At 41.8% G+C, this 24,633-nt stretch overlaps 1 protein-coding gene across 2 annotated transcripts in view; it reads right to left on the bottom strand.

Moving 5' to 3' along the window:
* TECRL (trans-2,3-enoyl-CoA reductase like) overlaps positions 1–24,633 on the bottom strand; it is a 180,888-nt gene that overhangs the window by 127,333 nt on the left and 28,922 nt on the right. For both annotated transcript variants that reach the window (XM_033914933.1, XM_033914943.1), the window contains exons 2-4: positions 7,457–7,508; positions 3,896–3,946; positions 2,655–2,764 (exon numbers count right to left, since the gene is read on the bottom strand). In XM_033914933.1, the coding sequence (XP_033770824.1) occupies positions 2,655–2,764; positions 3,896–3,946; positions 7,457–7,508 (213 nt within the window). The remainder of the gene's footprint in view (positions 1–2,654; positions 2,765–3,895; positions 3,947–7,456; positions 7,509–24,633) is intronic.

The raw sequence follows: 24,633 nt of genomic DNA, 5'->3' as shown, positions 1-24,633 counted from the left end.
ATAATACCAAAATCTGTACTAGAGTAGACACCCTGGATGGTGTGAATAACATGAACAAAGACCTGGTGAAGCTTGAAGAATGGTCTGAAATTTGGCAGCTAAAATTTAATGCTAAGAAATGCAAGGTCATGAATTTGGGCTGCAAAACCCCAAAGGAATGGTACAGTTTAGGGGGTGAAGAACTTATGTGCAAGACAGAAGAACGAGATTTGGGTGTGATTGTATGTAATAATCTTAAGGTGTCCAAAGAGGTTGAAAAGGTGATGATGAAAGCTAGAAGAATGCTATGGTACATAGGACGAAGTATGGCCAAAAGGAGAAAGGAGGCATTGATGCCACTGTATAAGACTCTGGTGAGACCTCATTTAGAATATTGTGTGTAATTCCTTCCTTTCTTACCCCCTTAACTCCAGCATTTTCCTTCTCCAACAACAGAGCCAGCATTTGTCCCTCTTTCTTCCTTTCTGCCCCTCTCCATGGGTCCTTGTTTCTCCATCTTTCTTCCTGCCCATCCATAATCCTTCAAACCTGGTTTTCTGGCAGCATCATGAGTGATTAACCCATGCTGCCTGCAGCTGGCCCCAGAGTCTTTCCTCTACAGTGTGCCACTAATGCAAAACATGAAATTACATCAGATGGGTATAGGATGTAGCAGAAGGAGGGCTCTATGTCTGGCTGCAGACAGCATATTTAATTGTGATTGCTGTTCCCGGCAAAACCAGGTTTGAAGGATCATGGCTGAGGATGTGTGGCGTTAAAGGAAGGAGAGATGCTGGCTCTATAGAGAGGTTTGGGGGAAGGGAGAAAGAAAGAAAAATGTTGCACCTATTGGGGGTGGGGGGGACAAGAGAAAGAGAGCAGTGCTGCAAACTTTACAAAAACAAACAAAACAAAAGAACAGATGGTCCTGAATGCATGACACTGCCAAGATCACTAATTTAAAGTGCTGTTCTTTACTGGTACATGACTAGATGATGTATGTGGCAGGACATATTTAGGTTATTTGTCCTTTTATTAATTCTTTGATTAAGTGCCATGTCAGTCTTGAAAGGGGACTTGAAGTTTTCGCCAAATTTTTGCTTTGTTATCTTACCAAACCAGACGGGGCCAATGCTTCTGGGCTAGAGCCTGCAGGATCTGTACCGTCCCCCTATCAAGCCCATCCCCCTGATCAAGCCATCCTCTCTCTCGATTGCTTTCCTACCCACCTCCACCAATCACTTCCTTTACAACAGTAATTGGTAATCTGCAAGGTTCCTGAAGAACAGGCCTATTGCCTCGAAACTGAGCTTTGTTGAACCGCAGGACTTTGTTAATTCACAACGAGTAAAAGAAGATTTTTAGCTCTAATGGACCCAGGGCAGGATTAATTCTTCAGTGGGCCCCAGGCACCCAAGTACACTGGGCCCCCTAGACCTGCCCCTCCATGGTCCTGTCCCCTCCCTGCCTCCGCCCTCCTATGTCCCCCCAGCTCCAGAAGTCCATGTAGCACCTTCTCTTTCCTTCTTCATTATTCAGTACAGCCAAATTTGCAGTCTTCAAAAGGCCATGGGCAACGGTTCCCTTACGCTGCCCATAGCTGACCCAGAAGCCTTCCATCTAATGCAAAATCTCAGCATCAGAGGAATGGCTTATGGATCAGCTGCGGGCAGCGTGTAGGAACCAATGCCCACAGCCTTTTGAAGACCGCGAGTTCAGCTGCGCTGAATAATGAAGAAGGCAGGAGGAGGCAATACTTGGACGCCTGAAGCCGGACACAGAGGCAGGTACACTGACGTCATCAGAGCAGGCAGCATTCTGGGCCCCTCTGAACTCTTCGGGCCCAAGGCACGTGCCTACCCTTTAATCCTGCCCTGAATGGGCCTGAAATTTGGAACGGCTTCCTGACTTATGAAAGCAAGCAGAGATATAATAGCAGATGAGCGTCAAAGATAAGTGCTCGATTTAACTCTCTTTTTAAACTCACCATTGCAGGAAACAGAGTGGTACAGTGCACATATTTAATTTATTCCTGATTTGGGCACGCTTGAATTTATTGCACACTAAGGGCTCCTTTTTCAAAGGCGCGCTAAGCATTTTAGCACATGCTAACCACGCGCTAAATGCTAACGCGTGCATGTTAGTCTGTGGACGCATTATCGGTTAGTGTGCGCTAATATTTAGCACACATTAAACGCGTGCTAAAACACATAGTGCACCTTAGTAAAACAGGGGGTAGGTGTGTCACAGAGCAAAACTAGCTCTGGGGATAATTTAAATTATAAGCATAGAGCTTCCATCTTTCAGGTGGTTGGTCCATGGCTTATGTGAGGACACATCTCACATTATTATTATTAATTTTATTGTTAAATTTACCAGTATTTTGGATTAAAATTGGTGCATTGTGTCACATGTTTTCTGCTAATGGTAGTGAATGATTTGAGTTTATAGAAAGAAACTGTACAAACAAGAGGACTGTTATAAGGGGCAGTAAAAGTTTTGATTTATACTGTGCCTTGATATCATCTCTCCTTAATCTTATAAATGGAAGAAGAGTATCATTTTGTTAATTTATGAAAACAATGACTTGGATCTCTACAGCTATCAAGGATAAAACAAAATTAGCCAATCTTATGCAGTTTTATTGGATTAGAATTTTAACAATATCTACTTACTGTAGTCCAACTGACTTGTTGGCCCAGGTCTGTGAAATATAGAGTAATTATGGATGAGACAGCAAGGTTTTGTATAAGAATGGAATCGTGCAAATAGAGCCCATCTAAACCTAAAAAAGGAAAGAGCACAGTCACTCATATGTCAAGTACATATTTTCATTACAGTACTCCCATGAAATTTGTGGGGGTTCCGTTCCAGGAACTCCTGCAAATTTTGAAAAACTGTGAATACGGTTTTTAGGCAGGGGACACGCAGCTCCTGATTGGTAAGGCCCGGCTTTAGTACAGGAAGAGGCGGTCGGAGCATACAGCAAGTGATTTCCTTCACTCGCCGGTGCTCCAGCTGCCCTCTCCTGCCTCTCCAGCTGCCCTCTCCTGCCCGGCCATTCGCAGTCAGAAAATACCGCGAATAACCGGGACCCTGAACTGACGACCACAAATTTGCGGGGCAGCACTGTATTTCTATAGTGAATATTGGTTGTATGTGTTCCTTTCTAACTCCAACAGGTCCTGGGTGGTGTCCTTCTCATGTTGTAACTTTTAATTAGTGCCAAATTTGATCAATTATGAGTTGTTAATTGCCAATTATCAGCACTGATTTGAGCACATATCTTAAGGCACCATATACAGAATTATGGGGTTTAGTTCTACAGCTGACCTCACAAATATGTTTGAACATTGATCTCCTCCAGTTTGAGTGTAATTTCAGTTACAAATTATCCAAAATTCCATAGTGCATCTGATATTTACTGCTACTACTTATCATTTCTAATCTGAAGAAATCTGATCATCTTTCCATTTTTTTTTTTTTACCAAAAATTGCATTGACTCCCAATACAGGCCAGGATATTATTCAAATTGGGATATGCTTGTTACAAGATCATGTTTTATTTTGCTCATCTTTCATTTTTCTTTACCAAAATGATCTTTACGAAATATTACTTATTTTACTTTTCTGTCAGTAAAGAAATGCAAGTATAAAAGATATATAACCAATCTACTTTCCTTCCAAGTGGCCAAATGGAAGTCTATGTAATATGACCGTTAATTTCAATATCATTCTCTTACATGCATTTTAGAAGATTAATGAAAACTTATTTTTTAGTAAATTCATAAAATGGTTATTGTATGGTTTAAATTGATTGCAAATTCAACAGTTATTGTGCTGGTTTTATCTTTTGAAGTATCTGCGATTCATAAATAAAGTTTGATGTTATATTTTATTTTGTTATGTTACTTACAGGTACTGCGTTCTTGTCGAAGGCCAACACGAGAAGGATACCACTCAGGACCTGTTGGAGTTAGAAAGGAACACATTTTGATCTTTTTATTAACCACCTTTTCATGAAGAAGATTCATCCAAAGCAGTTTACAATTCATTGAATAGTAATCAGGTATTCTTAAGTATTTTCTCTATCTAACTGTGGTGCATGGGGCAATGGAGTGCTAAGCGGCTTACCCAGAGCGGAATGGAATCTAGCTCAAAACCTCAGGGGGTTGAGGCCGCATCTCTAACCACTAGGCCACACCTCCACTCTCTCGCTCTCTAGGCTATATTTACTAAAGTAGACTGGTATGGTATTGGCATGCATTATTAATAAATAGATCTCATTCTATGGAATGAGATGTAAAACTTAGCTCATGCTGACATGGTTGTACAATTTAATAAATGTTCTATTTTTCTGGCTTTGCAGTATGACAAACAATGAAAAACAGTATATCTTATTTGTTTGTTCCAATTATGATTCCACTTGATCTAAACAATATTATTGCTTGTCTATTTAATGCTTTTATGTCTGCTTTGTTTGTTGAATTTTATGCATATTGTGTTACTTTTAATTATGAATATTATTTTGTAATCTGCTTAATCTAGGCAGATTAGTCCAGACTCTGTAATATGCCACCTAAAATATCAGCACTGACTAGTGCAGCTCTAAGCGCAGTTATATAAAAGTTATACGCATACTATAGAATCATGCTTAGTGGCATCAAAGTGTTGCTATGCATCACTAGACATTCCAACATTTAGCCACACCCTATTTATGCCAGTGATGTGGCAGAGGGAAGGCCCCAGCGGGGAAGGTCGCGAAGCAGCCTGTTCAGTGCTGCCACCACTGCTGTTTGAAACGGAGGTATGTTGGCCTCACGGTGGAAGGGTCGGCAAGGTTCTGCTGCGCGTGATGGGAAGGAGGGATAGAAATGTGCTGCGCAAGGGCATGGGTGAGAGAGGAGGAAAGGTACTGCACATGGGGGAGGGTATGCTGCCGCCAGTGAATCAGGGAGTGTCGGGGGCATTCAGGGGTCAATCTGACTAGGGCATATTTTTGGGGATAGGGCTTATATTAGGACCTACCCAATTTTGGAAGTAGGTCTTATTTTCGGGGAAACACGGTATAACATGCATGCCTGAATTTCATGATGTGCAACTCAAAAGGGGCCATAGTCCAATGTGTTAATATCAGTTTGATGGCAATTGATAACATCGCTTTAAGCAAATGAGACTCTGGTTCAGCATACTCAGCATGGTGGAACATAACATGATTAGCATAATGGCTAAATATGAACTAGCTGCCGCTGACAGAGTGGGTTCTCTCTCAAAACCCCGTTCCATTTGGAAGCCATTGTCTACTTTCTGCTCTCCTTTGACTGATAGTGATGTGTAACTTTTCCTTTGTTCTACACATGATGTTTTATGGAATTTGCTTAGTGCCCTTTGTATAGATTTATCAGCTGTACGGTCATCTTTTGAGTTATTTTACGTTAGATTCTGGTGTTTACTTTAATTTCTTTCTTACTTTAATGCACTTTCTTTTGCCTAGAATCTTTCCAGAATGATTACCTATGTTATTCTTGTAATAACTCTGCTTATTATGCTTTATTTGTGTTTTTGTATTATGCAAAAGTCAATAAATAGTTTTGAACTTAAAAAAGGGGCCATGGTCATGGGAGGTACATATATCATTGAGGGGCAGTCCCAGAATTTAGCTGCATTGTTATAGAATACCTAACTGCTAGTTTTAACAGATCAGCCTCTGCTAGATGTAAGTACCGTACTCGCACCCAAATTTAGGTGCAAAATATGTGCTGTGCTATAAAGGATGCTTGCCGTAGATCATGCCAGTGCCTAACTTTGGGTGCCACTCATTGAGTCAAACTTTACTCCCTCCTGTAAATAGGGCATGTGAGTGCATCTGTGCATTTGCTGATGCACTCACTGTGGACAGTGGAGGTATCAGAAAAGAACCTACTCCCTGGAGTCTTCCTAAAATCAGCATCACTACTTTATTCCCCTCCCCTCACAGCTGTGGGTCTTTTTCATGTCTAGTGCGGAACATGAGTGATTCTCCTGGATGCTCTTATCCTGTCAGTGCCCAGGTTCAAAATTGCTTCTCTAGTGGTCATTTTGTGGTACTACCACTGTGGATCAAGCTGTCAAATAGGGGTCAAGCCATCATACCTTATCCCTAACATCTTCCTTATATAAAGCTCCTTGTGTACTAGGGTTTCTTTACTGAAGGCCAGTGTGAGGAATATTCTGGTCATTTTAATATGTCTAAAATAAATTGCCTGCTAATAAAAGCCTCTCCAAATGAGGTTTTTGTTGCTGTTTTTAACTAATCTCATTGTCTGATCTTACATCAATGCAGCTCTTTTATACAAAATGTTGCCCATAGAGGAGTTTTTACACAGCTCTTTTCTAAACTGTGAATTTCTTTCTTTTTCTGTTCTCTAAGAGAATCACTGAACCATGGAACTGGATTCCCACCATCCTTTACTATAATAGCTTCTACTGGTACAATTTTAACTAAAGCTCCAAATACCATCTTATTACTCTTTGGTCCCCTGACAGAATGGGAAAGTGCTTTTATGAAACAAGAAAAAGCTATTAAATTTCTAGGGCATACCTGTAGAGCTTCTATATCATCGCAGCTGTTGATGATAACACCCTGCCAGTGCTACCAAATCCCATAATGTTTTGAGCACAGAATTGGGAATGATCAAATCAATGGTCATCAGACTTCCCCTTAAGACTTCCAACAAGAAAATTACATATAGATAGCAGCCTGATATATAGGGTGGGGCGGGGGAGGGGAAGGGAAGGGAGATATATGGCTTTCACTAGCTGCTTAAAGTCCAACTATCATGCTTTTCACAAAATGACTTGTGCAAGGACCAGCTGCATTATCAGCATGCAGATTAACATCTTCAGGCAATCATTTCTCAGATTCTAGACCCATCGCTGCTAGTACAACCAATATGTTTCACAAATGATTTCATATGTACCCTTATAAACCAGTGTCTCGCAAACGTTTTTGAGCCGGGGCACACTAAACCTTGAATAGGTGTCACGGAAAATTTGGCTAACATAATTTAAAACAAAACAAAGTTTATTTATTTATTTAATTTTCTATACTGTTCTCTCAGGGGAGTTCAGAGTGGTTTACATAAATTTATTCAGGTACTGAAGCATTTTTCCCTGTCTGTCTTGGCAGGCTCACAATCTATCTAACGGACCTGGGACAATGGGGGGATTAAGTGACTTGCCCAGGGTCACAAGGAGCAGCGTGGGTTTGAACGTACAACCTCAAGGTGCTGAGGCTGTAGCTTTAACCACTGCACCACCACTCTCCCACTAGTTGTTTGAGCATTGCCACCAGAATGTCTCCTACATTTGAAATGTTGTTTTTTTAACATAAGCTAAACTTTCAGAAAAAATGAAAGAGAAGATTAATGGGGGGGGGGGGGTTCTTTCAAGTACAATGACATCAAATAAGCAAATTCAAGGGGTGCTAAATACTTACAAGCTTTATGAAACCTGTGTTTTATGTCAAGTAGAGTAGATGATGGGTGAACCTGAAACCACAACAAGAAAAAGATGATCAACATTTAATGTTCACAGACAAAAAAGAAAGGGGTGAAATAAGTGCAAAAAAAAAAAAAAAGAAAGCAATACAGACATAACACCACAAACAGCCTAAGGAAAAGGGACAAGGACAAGTTTAATATATGTGTCCCAACACGGCCTGTGTTTCAGCGTAAAGCCTTTGTCAGGGGTCTGAAAAAAACCCTATTTCATGTTTACAATTGGTCTTATATAGAGTGTGAAAAATATGTTGAAAGTTGTACACCTGAGTTTAGGCGTGAGCAGTTATGCTAGCTCTATGGCTGGTGTAAATGCTGGGGCCTAAGTGCTGCAAGTTAAGTGCATAACTGATAGTTTTTTATAGTCTGTGTGCAGTAGCGTACCAAGGGGGGGTCGGGGGGAGGTCTGCCCCGGGTGCAGCCTTAGGGGGGATGCACAGCTGGCCCGGTCCCTATCGCGCTCCCACTCTCCCAGCGAAAGCAGCATCGGCGCCATTACTGAAAAAGGTAATGGCGCCAGGCCTTGGAGCACTGAGGCAGACCGCTTACCCCCCTCCCAGCCGAACCCCCGCTGACCCTCCTATGTCTCCCTGCCCCACAAGTGAACCTTTCCGACCCTCTCAGCGAAAGCAGGAAACCTCCATCCAGTAGCGTCGGCTGCTTCTCTGCTTTCTCCTCCCTCTGCCGCATTATTGATGATATAATCAGTGACGCGGCAGAGGGAGGAGAAAGCCGAGAAGCAGCCAACGCTACTGGAAGGAGGTTTGCTGCACTCAATGGCAGGGTCGGAAAGATTCACTGGGGGAGATTGGAGGGTCAGCGGGGGTTCGGCTGGGAGGGGGGAGAAGCGGTCTGCCTCGGTGCACCATTACCTTCTTTGGGCAGCAGCAGCTTTTACAATTCATTGCTGTTGCTGGCTTCAGGCCTTCCTCTCTGCCGGGTCCTGCCTACTTCCTGTTTTCATGAAGACAGGACCTGACAGAGAGGAAGGCCTGAAGCGGGTAACAGCAGTGAATTGTGAATGCTGCTGCTGCCCGATGAAGTTCAGGACATCAGGACATGGGGGAAGGAGCAGGGAGAAATTGGCTGCTGGCTTGGGGATGAGGGTAGGGAAAGAATCGTGGAAGTGGAGAAATTGGCACCATGGCTTTGTGGGGGCTAGGGGGAGAGAGAAAGAAAGGCAAAAATAAAGAGGGAGGCCAGGGGGAGAGAGAAAGAAAGACAGAAATAAAGAGGGGGGCTAGGGGGAGAGAGAAAGAAAGGCACAAATAGAGAGGGTGTCAGGGGAGAGAGAAAGAAAGGCAGAAAGAAAGAGGGGGACCAGGGGGAGAGAGAAAGAAAGGCAGAAATAAAGAGGGGGTCAAGGGGGAGAAATAGAAAGGCAGAAAGAAAGAGGAGGGCCAGGGGGAGAGAGAAGGAAAGGCAGAAATAAAGAGGGGGGCCAGGGGAGAGAGAAAGAAAGGCAGAAATAAAGAGGGGGCCAGGGGGAGAGAGAAAGAAAGGCAGAAATAAAGAGGGGAGCCAAGGGGAGAGAGAAAGAAAGAGGGGGGCCAGGAGAAGAAAGAAGAAGGACCAGAAGAAGGACCAGAGACTCATGAAATCACTAGACAAAAAGGTAGGAAAAATGATTTTATTTTCAACTTAGTGATCAAAATGTGTCCGTTTTGAGAATTTATATCTGCTGTCTATATTTTGCACTATAGCCCCCTTTTACTAAACCACAATAGCATTTTTTAGCGCAGGGAGCATATGAGCATCGAGAACAGCATGGGGCATTCAGCGCAGCTCCCTGCACTAAAAACCGCTATCGCAGTTTAGTAAAAAGGGAGGGGGAATATTTGTCTATTTTTGTATAGTTGTTACTGAGGTGACATTGCATAAAGTCATCTGCCTTGACCTCTTTGAAAACCCGCGGAATATAAATGATAATTAACATTTTCTCTGCGTACAGCGTGCTTTGTGTTTATAAAATTTTATTGTTGGTAGATCATTTTGACTTGGCCACAAAGATAAGGGGGAGGGAGGGAGGGGAGCTGCTGAAAGACATCTAGTAATCCTTGCAGGCTTGACTGTGCAGGGAATTATTTTTGTAAAATCATGTTTTGTTATGTGACTGACATTATTTAGACTTTAATTTCTATGAATGAATAGAATGAAAATGATATAAAATTACTTGCTTGTTTTTATGTGCATGCGCTGAAGGAAAGTGGAGAGAGAGTGAGCTGAGGATGCTGAAGGGAAATGGGGAAGAGAGTGGGGAGAAGACGCTGATTTATAAATTGACAATTGTACAGAATATTGTTTCTTTTTATACTTTAATATAAACAATTCAAGGCTTGTGTGGATGGAATCAGGTGGTTTGCAGGGATGGGGACCGAGCTTATGGGGATTAGTCCAATAAAATGGTATTTTTTTATTTCTCATTATTTGTTTTATTTTTATTTGTTAATTTGTAAAGTGGTGATTGTTATGTATCAGTTTTTTCAAATTTACATCTACTGTCTTTATATTTTGCACTGTATTAGAGGACATGTGTTACTGTTTTTGTGGTATTGCATTGTATCCAGGGTCTGGTTTCTTGGCGGTTCAGTTTAACTTTTGTCTACATATTTCTATTTTTAGTTTGTGATTATTCCATATTGGGCGAGGGTGTATCTCTGTTCTGTGTGTATGAAAAGAACATAGTTTTCAGTTGGCATTGACTACAGGATCAATTGACTGTGCGGGATCTGGCTTGTTTAGTTTTACAATGTATGTGTTGGTGTTCTAGTGCTCACTGCAGTGTTTAAGATGCTGCCTTTTCCTAGGTACACTCTTGTTATGCGATATGTGGATTGTTACTAAAAATCATATTTTTCATATAGATGGGGGGGGGTGGGTGTCAAAAAATGATGGGCCCCGGGTGCCACATACCCTAGGTACGCCACTGTATGTGTGCATAAGTGTTAGTCATGCCCCTGACTAACACTCCCAGGTTCACACATCCCCCTGCAGTTGCATGCTATGGATTTTGTGTGCTCAAGTTATATAACACTGACTAAGGGCAGTTAAAACTTGTAAGTGGCAAGTTAATGGCAATTAGCACCAGTTCCAGTTTATTATTGGTTGTTAAACTAAGTTACATCCTTAATAGCACTATTCCATAACATGTATGTTCAACTTTGCGTGCATGCAAGATTACAGAATTAGGAGGTATGCGCACTTTCATTTTAAAACTTTCCAAGAGCAAAAAGTATTCAAAGATATTCACACGGTCTTTTTTATGCAATTAGTTTTTCTGTTCGAATTGGTTAGGACAGCTACATTACCAAGGGCTAAATGTTAAATGATTATTGCATGAGTCCGCACTGCCTACCTAACGAATGGTGATAATGTGATAATGACTTCACGCTAATATGAAAACTGGCATTTGGCCATTTGTATAGGAAAATCAGCAATTTCCCCCTGAAGTAAATATAGCCTTAACACACAGGAATGCCCCACATAAGGGCTCATTTAGACCTCTTTTTACTACAGTTTGGTAAAAGGGCAAAAGGGCAAAATGTTTAATTCTTCTTGTTCATCATATGTTCCAACACATAACTACAGAGAAGACAGAAAGAAAATTAGAAATGTGTTCAATGACACATATTTGGGTCATTGAGGGACTTAATTTGACTATATTCTATTTTTGTTATAAACGTGTTCCCTCCTCTATCAATACATGCACAGAAAAAATTTTAACACATAGGTAGGGGATACAAGTATCAGTCTTAAGAACAAAAAAGGAAAATTTCAAGAAACCATGTACCTTAAACTGTGGAAAGATTTGGCAAACATTCTACTCTACAGCTTGTAGATAAATTGGCTGTTTAACACAGGAATTACTGCATGTTTACACTAGAGGCAATGTTATGGGTGGACCTTGGTGGGTCCATGCCCACCCACTTTGGACTCAGGCCCACCTACTGTAGTAGCAGCAGCACACCTATGGTGTGGCTGATTGGGATCCCGAAGCCCCACCAACTGAAAACTCCCATAACCATTTCCCCCATGTCTACCTTTTATAAAGTAGGTCATTGCCAATAGCAAGCAGCACCAAACCAGCTCACACCTTCCCCCATAGCATTCCATCTGATGTAATGCTTAGGGCATTTATTTTTTCTTTGCATGGAGTTCTCCAAACATCAATGAATCAAAGTTACCAGACTCTCTTGCAATTTTTGCTAGTTTCCACATTTACATTCTTATTTCTACCTGCATACCTTAGGACCCCTGAGGAAGACGTTTTAGTTGAACCAGGCCCGTGTTGGATCTGTACCTCCCACAGTTAATGCGGATTCTGCTGACTCGATTCTATATCTGCATTTTTGTATTGACTCAAGCCCCTGCATCACAAACATCACTTCTGCAGTTTCCTTTTTGTTTTTGGCTGCACCATATTACTGTGGAGCAGCTGGGTTTTCTTCTTGTTTGGTAACTTCCTGTTTATGCATTGTCAAAAGAATATCAGAGGGAAGCTGTGGGGGCTGGTGTTAGCATCATGTATCAGTTCTTGCTTGCTGTCAGCAACAACCTGCTATTTAAAGGGTATGCTAGGCAGGGAGAGGGGTTTATAATTTTGGGCAGGGGGCATGGCCTTTGGGTGAGTCTGGGTCCAAGGTGGGTGAGCAGAACAAGGTCCTCCCCTTAGGCAATCTAGTCTCTTTGTCTCCCAGGTTTTTCTGGGTGACTTAGCATTTAGCACACGCTAATCAGTGCACACTAAATCGATTAACATGCACTAAATTGATTAGCATGTGCTAAATCGGTTAGCATGCCTTAGTAAAAGGACCCCTTGGTGCGTATAAAATGTATTTTCACTATTGCTGCTCATTTTAGATACTTACAAAAATGTACTAAGGCTGCTTTGTTTACCCAGAATGAACATATATAAACTATGACAATTTTAATTTGCATCTCACTCAGGGGAACACCTTTTTATTAAAGCTTTCAACTGAGTAAATCTTCTCTGCAGCTTGTCCATTGTGAGTCTCCTAAACCAAAACAAGGTTTTACATTCTGAAAAGAATAGTTACCACATTCAGAGAAATAAAACTGTGGGCCAGAGAAAGCGTCATCTGTTCCTACTTGATAAGTCCTCACTGTAGAAATTTGAATTCCCTTTCAGTGGTAAAAACAACACATGATTAGTGGCTCATTCTATGGCCTGCTCCGCTGCATTCCATTCCCCATCTGCTAGGTCTAACCACAATGCTATGCTTGACCTCATCAGGCAGGGACTGCACTTGGCACGGAGTTTGCATTTTGGACAGAGAGATTTAACCAGCTGTTCTGTCCTTTAATATCTAATGCCTGCTGGCCACTAACCAGTGTCTTGTGCACCAAAGCAACAAGATACAGTATATTGTACTGTGAAAGACCAAAAAATGCTAACATGTATTTATTACATAGACTTCACTTTTTTAATGACAATTTTACCTTTTTCCCTTTCCAAATACAGAAAATTATATTAGGGTCTTTATTAATTATCTAGGGCAGTGGTTCCCAACCCTGTCCTGGAGGACCACCAGCCAGTTAGGTTTTTGGGATAGCCCTAATGAATATGCATGAGAGAAATTTGCATATAATGGAGATGACAGGCATGCAAATCTGTCCCATGAATATTCATTAGGGCTATCCTGAAAATCTGACTGGCGGTCCTCCAGGAGAGGGTTGGGAACCACTGATCTAGGGAAACATCTGTAGAACATAGAGCCATCTGGGTTATAAGTCCATTGTGGGTAGTTGTATTCTGCATGTGCGAGACATGGAAGGGGCATTTTAGAAAGGATGTCTAACTTAAAATATGGATACACAAATCATTGTGTCATATATGGCCATCCATTTCTCAAAGATTTTGAGAACTGCATCTGCGACATACAGATTATTCTAAAATAAATGAGAAACGGACATCCATGTGTGGCAACTTTCATCATAAACAGCCATTTTACAAACTAAAACATCTAAATTATGATTGGGGTAGAATAAGAGACATGAAGTTCTTTGTCGCAGCCTAGAACCATCCAGTCTAATGGTTGGAGCACTGAGCTGTAAACCAGAGGACATAGATTCAATAACCTTCAAGCTTGCAAATGTTTCATAGAGTATATCCCAGGGCCGATGAGAAGAGGCAGATGGAGTTGCAAGCAGTCAACGCGTGGATGAGGCGCTAGTATGAGGAATAAGGATTCCACTTCATGCACAACTGGATGACATTCTGGGGGTAGAGCAAGCAATTCAGGAAAGATGGACTCCACCTCAGCGGAGACGGAATGAGGCTACTTGCAAGCAACATCAAGAGAGAAATTGAGAAGTTTTTAAACTAGGAAGAGGGGGAAAGCCGACAGTCAACCGAGAGTCGATGGTTCGGGAACTGGTATTCCCAGAGGATACTGTACAGGAAAATAGCGGGGAAGACTCACCGGATCATAGGCAAGACAGAAATCCTGACGGATTGACAGGGACACAAGAGGGAAGAAAATTCAAGAAAGTAAAAGGCCGCAAACTCAGGTGTATGTACACGAATGGAAGGAGCCTAAGGAATAAGATGGGGGAATTGGAAGCTATGGCACAAAAAGATAACCTTGACATCATTGGCATCACGGAAACATGGTGGAACGAGGAAAACGTCTGGGACACTGTGCTACTGGGATACAAGCTACTGGGATACTGTGCTACTGGGAAACAAGCTATACTGCAGAGATAGAGTGGTAAAAAAGGTGGGGGTTTTGCCCTATACATCAAAGAGGGAATTGAGTCTACTGGAGAGAACATGTCGGAAGCAAAAAATAAGTTAGAGTCTCTATGGGTCAAAATTCTGGGAACAAATGGAATGGAAATGAAGATCGGCATCTACTACCGACCCCCAGGATAGTCTGAAGAAATTGATGGAGAAATGACGGACGAGATTAAACGCAACTGCAAGGGAGGCAACGCAGTTATCGTGGGTGACTTCAATTATATGGGGAGAGACTGGAACCTAGGCACCTCCGACTGTGGCAGGGAGACCATATTCCTGGATACTGTAGACGATTGCTTCCTGGAAAAACTTGTCAATGAAAATACGAGAGGAAATGCGAATCTGGACTTAATTCTAAATGGACTATGAAGACCGGTGCAAGGTGTAGAATTAGAAGGGACGCTGGGAAGCAGTGATCACAATATGATCCGCTTCAACCTGGACACAGCTGCACTGAACTTCAGAAAAGGGAATTACGAAGGGATGAGACTCATGGTGGCGAAAAAGATTAAGAAGAGGATAAGCACTGTAAAAACCCTAGAGCAAGCATAGTCCCTTTTTAAGGACACGGTCACGGAGGCGCAAAATCTATATATATAGCGTATCAACAAGGGATTAAAGAGGAAAAAGAACAAGGAACTGGAGTGGCTCACTGTAACGGTGAAGGAAGTGATCAGAGACAAGAAGATTTCGTTTCAGGAATGGAAAAGGTCAAAAACGGACGAAAACTGGAAAAAGCACAAACAACATCAAAGCAGGTGCCATAAGACGTTAAGAGGGGACAAAAAAAAGCCAAGGAGGCGAAAAACTTCAAACCATTCTTTTGATATATCAAGGGGAAACGTCCTGCGAAGGAAGCGGTGGGGCCGTTGGATTACCATGGAATAAAGGGAATTCTAAAGGATGACAAAACCATCGCCGACAAACTGAACGCATTTTTTGCGTCTATATTTACCGAAGAGGATATACACAACATACTGGAAGCTGACAGGCTATACGTGGGAAATGAAGACGGGAAATTGACTGGGCTGACGGTCAGTCTAGAAGATGTATGCAGGCAGATTGATAGGCTTAAAAACGATGAACCCCCGGGACCAGAAGGCATCCGTCCGAGGGTAATCAAGGAACTGAAAGGGACTATAGCTGAACTGCTTCAACTAATAGCCAATCTGTCGATTAAACGGGGAAGGATTCCGGAAGACTGGAAGGTGGCAAATGTTACGCCAATCTTCAAGAAAGGTTCGAGGGGAGATCCAGGAAAGCAGTCATATAGCCCCAAATCCTTTGTTAGTTTCATATCAACCACTGGGGGATTAAGAGGGTGACTTGTTGGTGGAGAACTGCTCACGCAGAGAAACATTTTTGTAACCTCAATGTGCCAAGTACTAGGTCTAAATAACCTAGTACTTGGCACATTAAAAAAAAACATAAGAATCCCTTCTCCTTCTGAAATTGGAGTTGGATGTCTATATTTTGGCTACTTCCTTGCCCTGTGCAATACATGCCCAGACCAAACCCTCTTGTACTGTTGTTTTAGACGTCCATATTCTGGTTTTATAAAACTGAGATTTGGATGTCCATGAAATATATTGTAGATGTCTAAATGCTGGGTCTTCAGATATCCATGGTATTTTCAATATATTTTTCCATATTTGAAATCATTAGCGGAAGAAAAAGTGCATAAAACCTATTGAGGCTGAACACTGGATTTCAAGAATTAACTGAGCAAACGGAGTCATTCACTCTTTTCCCTTCCCTGTCCCTTTTGTGTTTGGCCAGTGTTGCACATTTTTGTTCTGAGTCCCCTCATCCAGTATAATTGACACCCAGGGATGATCACTTTTTAATATCCCTTCCTCTATATAAATTAATTATTTTTAGTAATAATCTATGAGTCACACAACAAGGATGCACATAGGAAAAGGCAGCATTTTAAACACTGCAGTGAGTACTAGAACATCAATAAACCCATTGGTAAAATTAAATAAGTCAGATTAGTACAGATCAATGATAATAGAAATCCATGTCTTTTTCATATACACAGTACACAGATACATCCTCGTTCAGTATGGAATAAGTAGTCACAAACTAAAAATAAAAATATGTAGATATAAGTTAAACTGAACTGCCAAGAAGCCAGACTCTGCATACAATGCAACACTACAGAAATAGTGACACGTCCCATAATAATGTGCAAAATATAAAAAGAGCAGATGTATATTTGGAAAAACTGACAAATTAGCAACCACCACTTTACAAATTAACAAACAGAAATAAAACAAAAAATGGAAAATAAGAAAATACCATTTTATTGGACAAATACATTTTTCAAATAGTTTTCAAAGGCTAAAAGCTCCTTCCTCAGGTCAGTAAAGTATACTGCTATTACGATATCCTGTTCTGATCTGATGAAGGGGATTTTGGTCTCTGAAAATTAGTAAAAAAATGTATTAAAATTAGTCCAATAAAAAGATGATCTTATTTCCATTTTTTATTTATAAATGTTTATTGATTCAGCTAAACACTACTTTATTTTAAAACAGCAAAAATAAATAAATAAATAACAAAATATATATATATATATATATATATATATATATATATATATTCTCTACCTTTTGATAAAGAGAGAGGCAACATTAATCCCATAATAGTGTTTTTGTAAGTGCTGAATGTCACAGGCTAAATTAGGGCCAGATTTTCAGTGCCAACACATATCTGGGTACCAGCACTGATTATCAAGTGTTTGGCAGTGCCCAAAATTTATCCAGGTACAGCCAATAGCCAGTGCTCTACCCAGATAGTTAACCATGCATAGTTAGGACAGTGTTATATGTAGTCCAATTTGTCTGGTTAGATATCCAAATACTGTGCTAGAATTAAATATTGCAGTGCCCATATAACTCCTGGATCTACCTCAACTCTATCCCTTGACTGTCCTGCTTAGAACCGGATAGTGCTGTAGTGGTGAGTGTAAAATTCACTGTTTAGATATTAGCATTTGGGATGGCCAACACAATTTAACTGGGCAGAAGCCTCTCCTGCTTGGTTAAAATTGTTCTGAATATTAACCTCAGAGTTTGTACACACTAGTTGGTTCGGCAGAGGGTTTTCATTCCATTGTGATAGGCTGCTAAGTCAGGATTTGAAACAATATGGGAAATTATAGCAATATTTCTCATGCCATCTAATGTCCCTCCCCTTCCATGGTCTAGTATCTCCAATCCTTTTCCCTCCCTCCCTTCCCCTTGATATGGCATCTCTTGTTCCTCTTCCTTTCCTTATCTTCCTTCTCCTCCTCTTTCTCTCATCCCTCCTGGTTGGGTACCTCTTCTTTCTCACTCTTTTTTTTAAACTAAACATGACAGGGGAAAATGTAGAAAATGTTCCACATGCCATCAGTAATTCATTCTGTTGCTCAAGTGGTACATGACAGTGTGTACTCTTGATAATAATGTCCCAAAATGAAAAAAAAAAGAAGATGACCTCCTGTTAGGTATATTTGATGTTATATGAGCAACTTCTATTCAATAACAGAATTTGGGCACCCCGATTCATTTATAGAATACTAGCTTAAATCAGTATTAGGCATGTTGAAATGTAGGCACAACCAGTTACGCCAAGTCCATGTTAAATGCAAAGTGATATATCGCCTTTCTGTGTATACAGTCAAAGCAATTTACATATTTTAGACAGGTACTTATCTTGTACCTAGGGCAACGGAGAGGTAAGTGACTTGCCCAGATTCACAAAGAGATGCAATGGGAATCTGGGAAATGGTCATATCTAAGAGAGGCAGGTATCATGCTTAATTTTCAGTATTCTGTAAGTTGTATGTGTAAGTGGCAGCCCCACCCATGACCCCGATGCAATAGCCACATGCAGAACCCCTTACATTTACATGTTATAGTAGCATGCACTGTCTTATGAAATAATATGTAGTGTGTTTAGGTGTATAAATGGTACTTTTCTGTGTAAGGATAACTTCATGTGCTTAGTTATAGAATTACCTTTCACACCCTGCAAATTACATGGGAAACTAAACAAAATGAGCATTGTTGACCTACACACTGCTACTATTTTTAAAATAATCAGATAATGTATCCAGTTATTGCTCTCAAAGTCAAAACTGTCCACCCATAGGTGTCAGAACAGGGAGGCCACAGGGGCCATGGCCTCCCCAAAAATTGATGACCGCCTGCCTACCCAGCTCCTGGCATTCTACCTTAAATCTTAAGGCAGCCCCCGCGCAGCGTCAATGAGCAGGAATGCCCTAGAACCCTTCATTCTACTTCTGGGGGCATGCCTGCTCCTTGATGCTGTTTAGCAGTTGCCCAAGGATTTAAAATTATAGCATTGGGAGGAGGTGGGTGTGTGAGTCAGAAGTTCATGAGAGGTGCTGCAAGATTCTGCTGGGGCCAGAGCGAAGCTCCTGGGACCCCCTCCCCCAAACAGGACAGCAATTTAACTTGGCAAGAGTGGTTCATGTTTGGTCAACTTGCATGCGGCTGTCTAACTGCTGATATTCAGTGGCACTTAATCAGACAGTACCACTGGATATCACCCTGTACTGTCCAGTTAGTGGACAAATCCTGGGAGTTGCTGGTTAGAGGTGATATTCAAGTTTATTTGTTATTTATAAAGGGCCAAATTCTATAAATGGTGCCATTGCAGGCGGCTGTCAATCACACAACAGTGATGTTCAGTGATTGTGCTTCCGTCAAAGAAAGGCACCAGAAATGAAGGCCGCAGTTTTCAAGGCCTACATTTTTGGCACCTACCTTTGACATAAATTGTACCTACCATGGTGTTAGATGCCAATAGGTGCCTCCAGGGGTGTGAATCTGGTGCTTTTCTTAGGTACCTTGAAGTTTTTGTTAAGTAGCATTTTAAACAGCATTTTTTCACTTAGTTTAGGCACCTATCGGTGCCTGTGTTAAGCTGACATTTAGAGAATCTGAGCCATACTGCCTATCGATGGAGATGGTCTAAGTGTTTTATACATTCAGGCACTCAAGCATTTTTCCCTATTTGTTCCAATGGGCTCACAGTTTACCTCGTGTACCTGAGTCAATGGAGGGTTAAGTGACTTGCTCAGGGTCACAAGGATCAGCACTGGGCTTGAACCCACAACCTCAGGATGCTGAGACTATAGCTCTAACAACTAGGCCATGCCATAGTCTCCAACTCTCTTCCATCTTATTTATCTGATAACAGAACCTAGTACAGCTTTGGAACTGGAAAAATTACACCTTACTTGTTAATGTGATACTAGTATTGAGCTAGGATTTTTCTAGAACTAGTAAGGTCACTATTGGCAAGGAAAAATATTGTAAGTCATTCATATCTTGGGTAGTGACCAGTTTATAACCCTAATAAATTCTAGGCCTCCAGATAGTCAATGGGTCATGTAGAATATCATGGAAGATAAACTAACCCAGTGGTTCCCAAGCCTGTCCTGGAGGACCTCCAGGCCAGTCAGGTTTTCAGGCTACCCTAATGAATATGCATGAAGCAGGTTTGCATACCTGGCACCTCCATTATATGCAAATCTCTCTCATGCATATTCATTAGGGCTAACCTGAAAACCCGACTGGCCTGGGGATCCTCCAGGACAGGTTTGGGAACCACTGAACTAACCTATGCACCTGCAATAATGAATCTATTTTTAAGTATTCATGTGATCCCTCTGTATTTGATGCAAAACTCTCTATATAAGGGGCTGGCTTCTGTCCAGAATTTAGAACATATCTTGTCTGCCTTTAAGACTTGCATGTCCTCATATATTAATATATTAATAAACAATTTGTTAAACTGAGCATAGGCTAGTGTAAATTTATTTCCAGACAACCATAGTTTGCCTTGTCTCCATCTCTTGTCCTCTATCAGTGCCTATTCTTCGCTCTTGAAAGGTCATGATGTGCCTGCCTCTGTGAGTGAGTAGCACTGTGCTGACTGCTGAGACACAGGCACTGCCCCTGTGCCAACCATACAACTACAAAGTAGTACTTCTCCCTGCCAAGTATGATGCCTTTCTCTGGCTATGTGACTCAATGAGTAGCTACCCCTGTGACCAGTGATGTAGTAAAGGGATCCGCCTTGGATACCCTCTTGGTGGAGGCGTCAGTGCCTGTCCTCTCCTCCGCCCCCCTCCTTCCACGCACTCACCTTCCCCCCCAGCCACCCACTTACACATAGTGGGTACTAGTATGTTCCATTGTCCTTGCTTCAACAAATACAATTACAAAGATGCACCTCTCTCTGCAATCAATCAAATATAATTAGCATGAAAATATTTTCAGGCAGCTAATTCATACAACCTAGTTTTCACAAAGTCAGGAGCTATTCTCTTGCTTTAAATAGCAGCCTCTATGAAAAAATCTTCTCAGGCCCTCAGCGTCACCACTCAGAACTCAAACTTCATGCTGTTCTGAGCTTTACGTGGCTCTTATCAAGAGCTTAAATATTTTTAACATCTTAATATTTTAATTGCTGTGACAACCTTTATGGCATAGATATCTTTAACAGAGACAGCTTTATACAAAGCTAAGTATTAGCTATATTAAACACAATTAAAATACTAAGATATTAAAAATATTTAAGCTCTTGATAAGAGATAAAAATAATTAAACAGACCCAGTGACGATTTGTCACGTAAAGCTCAGAACAGTGAGAAGTTTGAGTTCTGCGGTAGGATGCTACCACCACCTACATTTTGGACACCCACTTATAGAATCATCCCCTTATTATATAAATCCAGATTCAACTGTATTACACCATTACAAATAGAAGTATAGAGCGGCATAATAATAATAAAAAAGTCTAAGTTTGTTTTGGGCCTAGGGAGTTAGTCACCCAAAGTCGGCAGCATCTAAAGTCCATTCTCAAAAAATACGTCCAAAATATTATTTTTGAGAATCATCTAATTATACGTCCAGCCATTTGATCGTCCAGATCACAATTTGATCGTCCAAAAATGTGTCCAAGTCCAAAATGCCTAGAACAAGACCTTTGGAATGTTGGATGGGTCAGCAAAGTGATGGACTTGTCACCCAGACATGGCAGCAGAGTAGTGGGGCACCTTACAGGGCACTGCTGTAAACTTTACAAAAAGAGTGCCACATAAACATCTCACCACAACTCCCTTGCAGGTCATGGTGAATCCCCCAAAACCTAGTATACACATCTGTCTATCACCCCAATAGCCCTTATGGCTGCAGGTGCCACCTATATGGCAGTTCAATAGGGTTCGGGGGGGAGGGGGTTTGGTGGCCTCACATTTTTAACCATGAATGCAGTAGTTAGAATGGCTTATGGCCTGGGTTCTCCTCTCTATGGTTCACTAGCCCAACCCCCAGACTACTTAAGCCACTTCTGTGGAGCTCTACTAGGCTGTCAGGTGCTGATGTTCCAGAGGTAGGCATATACATTTTTATTCTAATTTTTATGGCAGTTGTGGGGAGGGGGTCTGTATTTTGTCCCTCCAGTGGTTATCTGGTCACTTTGGATACCTTCTGTGCACTTATACCTGTTTCTAAATCACCTAAGTCACAATGTATAAGTTCCGTCTAGGCAGTTTTGTCAAAATTTTGATTATCGCTGCAGGACGATTAAGTTTGGTCGGCCTACCTCCCACCCTAACCACTCCTCAAAAAATGCCCCTTTTCATTCTGGACAAAAAGGTGGGGGTATTGCCCTATACATAAAAGAGGGAATTGAGTCTACCAGAGAGAACATGCCAGAAACGAGCAATTAGGTAGAGTTTCTATGGGCCAAAATACCGGGAACAAATGGAACAGGTACGAAGATCGGCATCTATTACCGACCTCCAGGGCAGTCTGAAGAGACTGATGGAGAAATGACGGACGAGATTATACACGAATGCAAGGAAGGCAACACAGTTATCATGGGCGACTTCAATTATCCGAGGATAGATTAGAACCTAGGCAACTCCAGCTGCAGTAGAAAGGATAAGCGCACATTTTTTGCTCCCGCTTTTGAGGATTTCTCAGCCACGTAGTGTTTTATCCAGAGTCGTTTTTACCTTTAATCCACAAATCTTTGTATCAGAACTCTTAGGGACCCCTGAGGAAGACAGTTTTGTTGAAACACAGACCGTGTTGGGTCCAAATCCCCAATGATTTGGGTCCTAGGCATTTCTCATGTGGATTATTGAACTGTACTTTTAATAAAGCCTGCATCTTGAATATCATCTTCTCCACAGCATTTTTACATTACATATGTATCATTAACCCCCTCTTTTACTAAGGTGCGCTAATAGATTAGCATGCACTAATCGAATTAGTGCGTACTAAATGCTAATGCATCCATAGACTAATATATATGTGTTAGCGTTTAGCACGCGCTAATCGGTTAGCGCAACTTAGTAAAAGAGGGTCTAAGTATACATAACTGAAATTACTAGTTGCTACCCACTTATCCAGATCACTAGGTACTATAAATTTGTTTCTGTAAAATAACACTGAATGTAACCCACCTTGAACTCCAATGTGGAGGATTTGATGGGATATAAGATTACACTACACTGAAATCAACCATACATGAAGCAACTAGCCGCTTCATAAAATCAGTAAATAAACGACAAAGAAACAATAAACCCCAATGGTTCACCGCGGAGATCTCGCACCTCATTAAGGAGAAGAAAAAAGCGTTTCTCTCCTACAAGCGCACGGAGAAAAGAGAGGCAAAAGTAGAATATAGGACCAGGTCTACAGCGGTCAAAATGGCAGTTAGAGAGGCAAAACTTCGAGTGGAAGAAATTCTGGCAAAAAACATTAAAAAGGGGGACAAATCCTTCTTCAGGTATATTAGTGACAGAAAAAGGAACACAGGCGGGATAGTACAGAGAAACATAGAAATAGACGGCAGTTAAGGGCCACGGCCCATCTAGTGTGCTCACCCTAATGTCCCTCCCCTACCTTTGCCCTGTGAATAGATCCCATATGCCGATCCCATTTGGCCTTAAAATCAGGCACGCTGCTGGCCTCAATCACCTGCAGTGGAAGACTATTCCAGCGATCAACCACCCTTTCAGTGAAAAAGAATTTCCTGGTGTCACCTCATAGTTTCCCGCCCCTGATTTTCCACGGATGCCCTCTTGTTGTCGTGGGACCCTTGAAAAAGAAGATATCTTCCTCCGCCTCAATGCGGCCCGTAAGATACTTGAACGTCTCGATCATGTCCCCCCTCTCTCTGCGCTCCTCGAGTGAGTATAGCTGTAATTTGACAAGCCGTTCTTCGTATGGGAGATCCTTGAGTCCCGAGACCATCCGGGTGGCCATTCTCTGCACCGACCGGACGGAAGTTACGTGGAAGCAGATTCCGATAAAGCCGAACTACTGAATGAATACTTCTGCTCAGTCTTCACCTGTGAGGCACCGGGACACGGTCCGCAGTTGAAGGCAACACAAAGCACAGAAGACCCGTTTCAGAATTTTGAGTTCACACCAGATGAAATTTACAGTGAACTGGCAAGACTCAAGGTGAACAAAGCCATAGGACCAGACAATTTGCACCCAAGAGTGCTCAGAGAATTGAGCGATGTCCTGGCGAAACCGTTGGCTGAGCTATTCAATCTCTCCCTAAGTAAGGGGAAAGTTCCCCTGGACTGGAAATTAGCTAATGTCGTTCCTCTGCATAAAAAGGGTTGCAGGGCAGAGGCTGCGAATTATAGACCGGTGAGTCTCACATCAATAGTGTGCAAACTCATGGAAACACTAATTAAAAGCAAATTGGACACGATCTTGAATAAAGGGAATCTTCGGGATCCCAGTCAGCATGGATTCACCAAGGGTAGGTCCTGCCAATCCAATCTCATCAGCTTCTTTGACTGGGTAACAAGAAAGTTGGACTTGGGAGAGTCTTTGGACGTCGTGTACCTGGACTTCAGTAAAGCTTTTGACAGTGTCCCACACCGCAGGCTGCTAAGCAAGATGGAATCGATGGGGTTAGGAGAGACACTAACTGCATGGGTCAATGATTGGCTGAGTGGCAGACTTCAGAGAGTGGTGGTTAATGGTACCCTCTCTAAAACATCGGAGGTGACCAGTGGAGTGCCGCAGGGCTCGGTCCTGGGTCCACTCCTTTTCAACATATTCATAGGGGATCTGACTCAAGGGCTTCAAGGTAAAATAACACTATTCGCCAATGATGCCAAACTATGTAATATAGTAAATGAATGCAGTTTACAGAATTATATGGTGCAGGACCTGCTTACAATGCTAAGAAATGTAAGGTCATGCACCTCGGAAGCGGAAATCCATGCAGGACGTACTTCTTGAACGGAGAAACTTTAACTAGGACTTCAGCAGAACGAGATTTAGGAGTAATCATCAG

This window comes from Geotrypetes seraphini, chromosome 1, assembly GCF_902459505.1.
Source record: "Geotrypetes seraphini chromosome 1, aGeoSer1.1, whole genome shotgun sequence".
Classification (NCBI taxonomy): domain Eukaryota; kingdom Metazoa; phylum Chordata; class Amphibia; order Gymnophiona; family Dermophiidae; genus Geotrypetes; species Geotrypetes seraphini.
The sequence above is the reverse complement of the archived record's forward strand: the minus strand, read 5'-3'. Positions and strand labels throughout refer to the sequence as shown.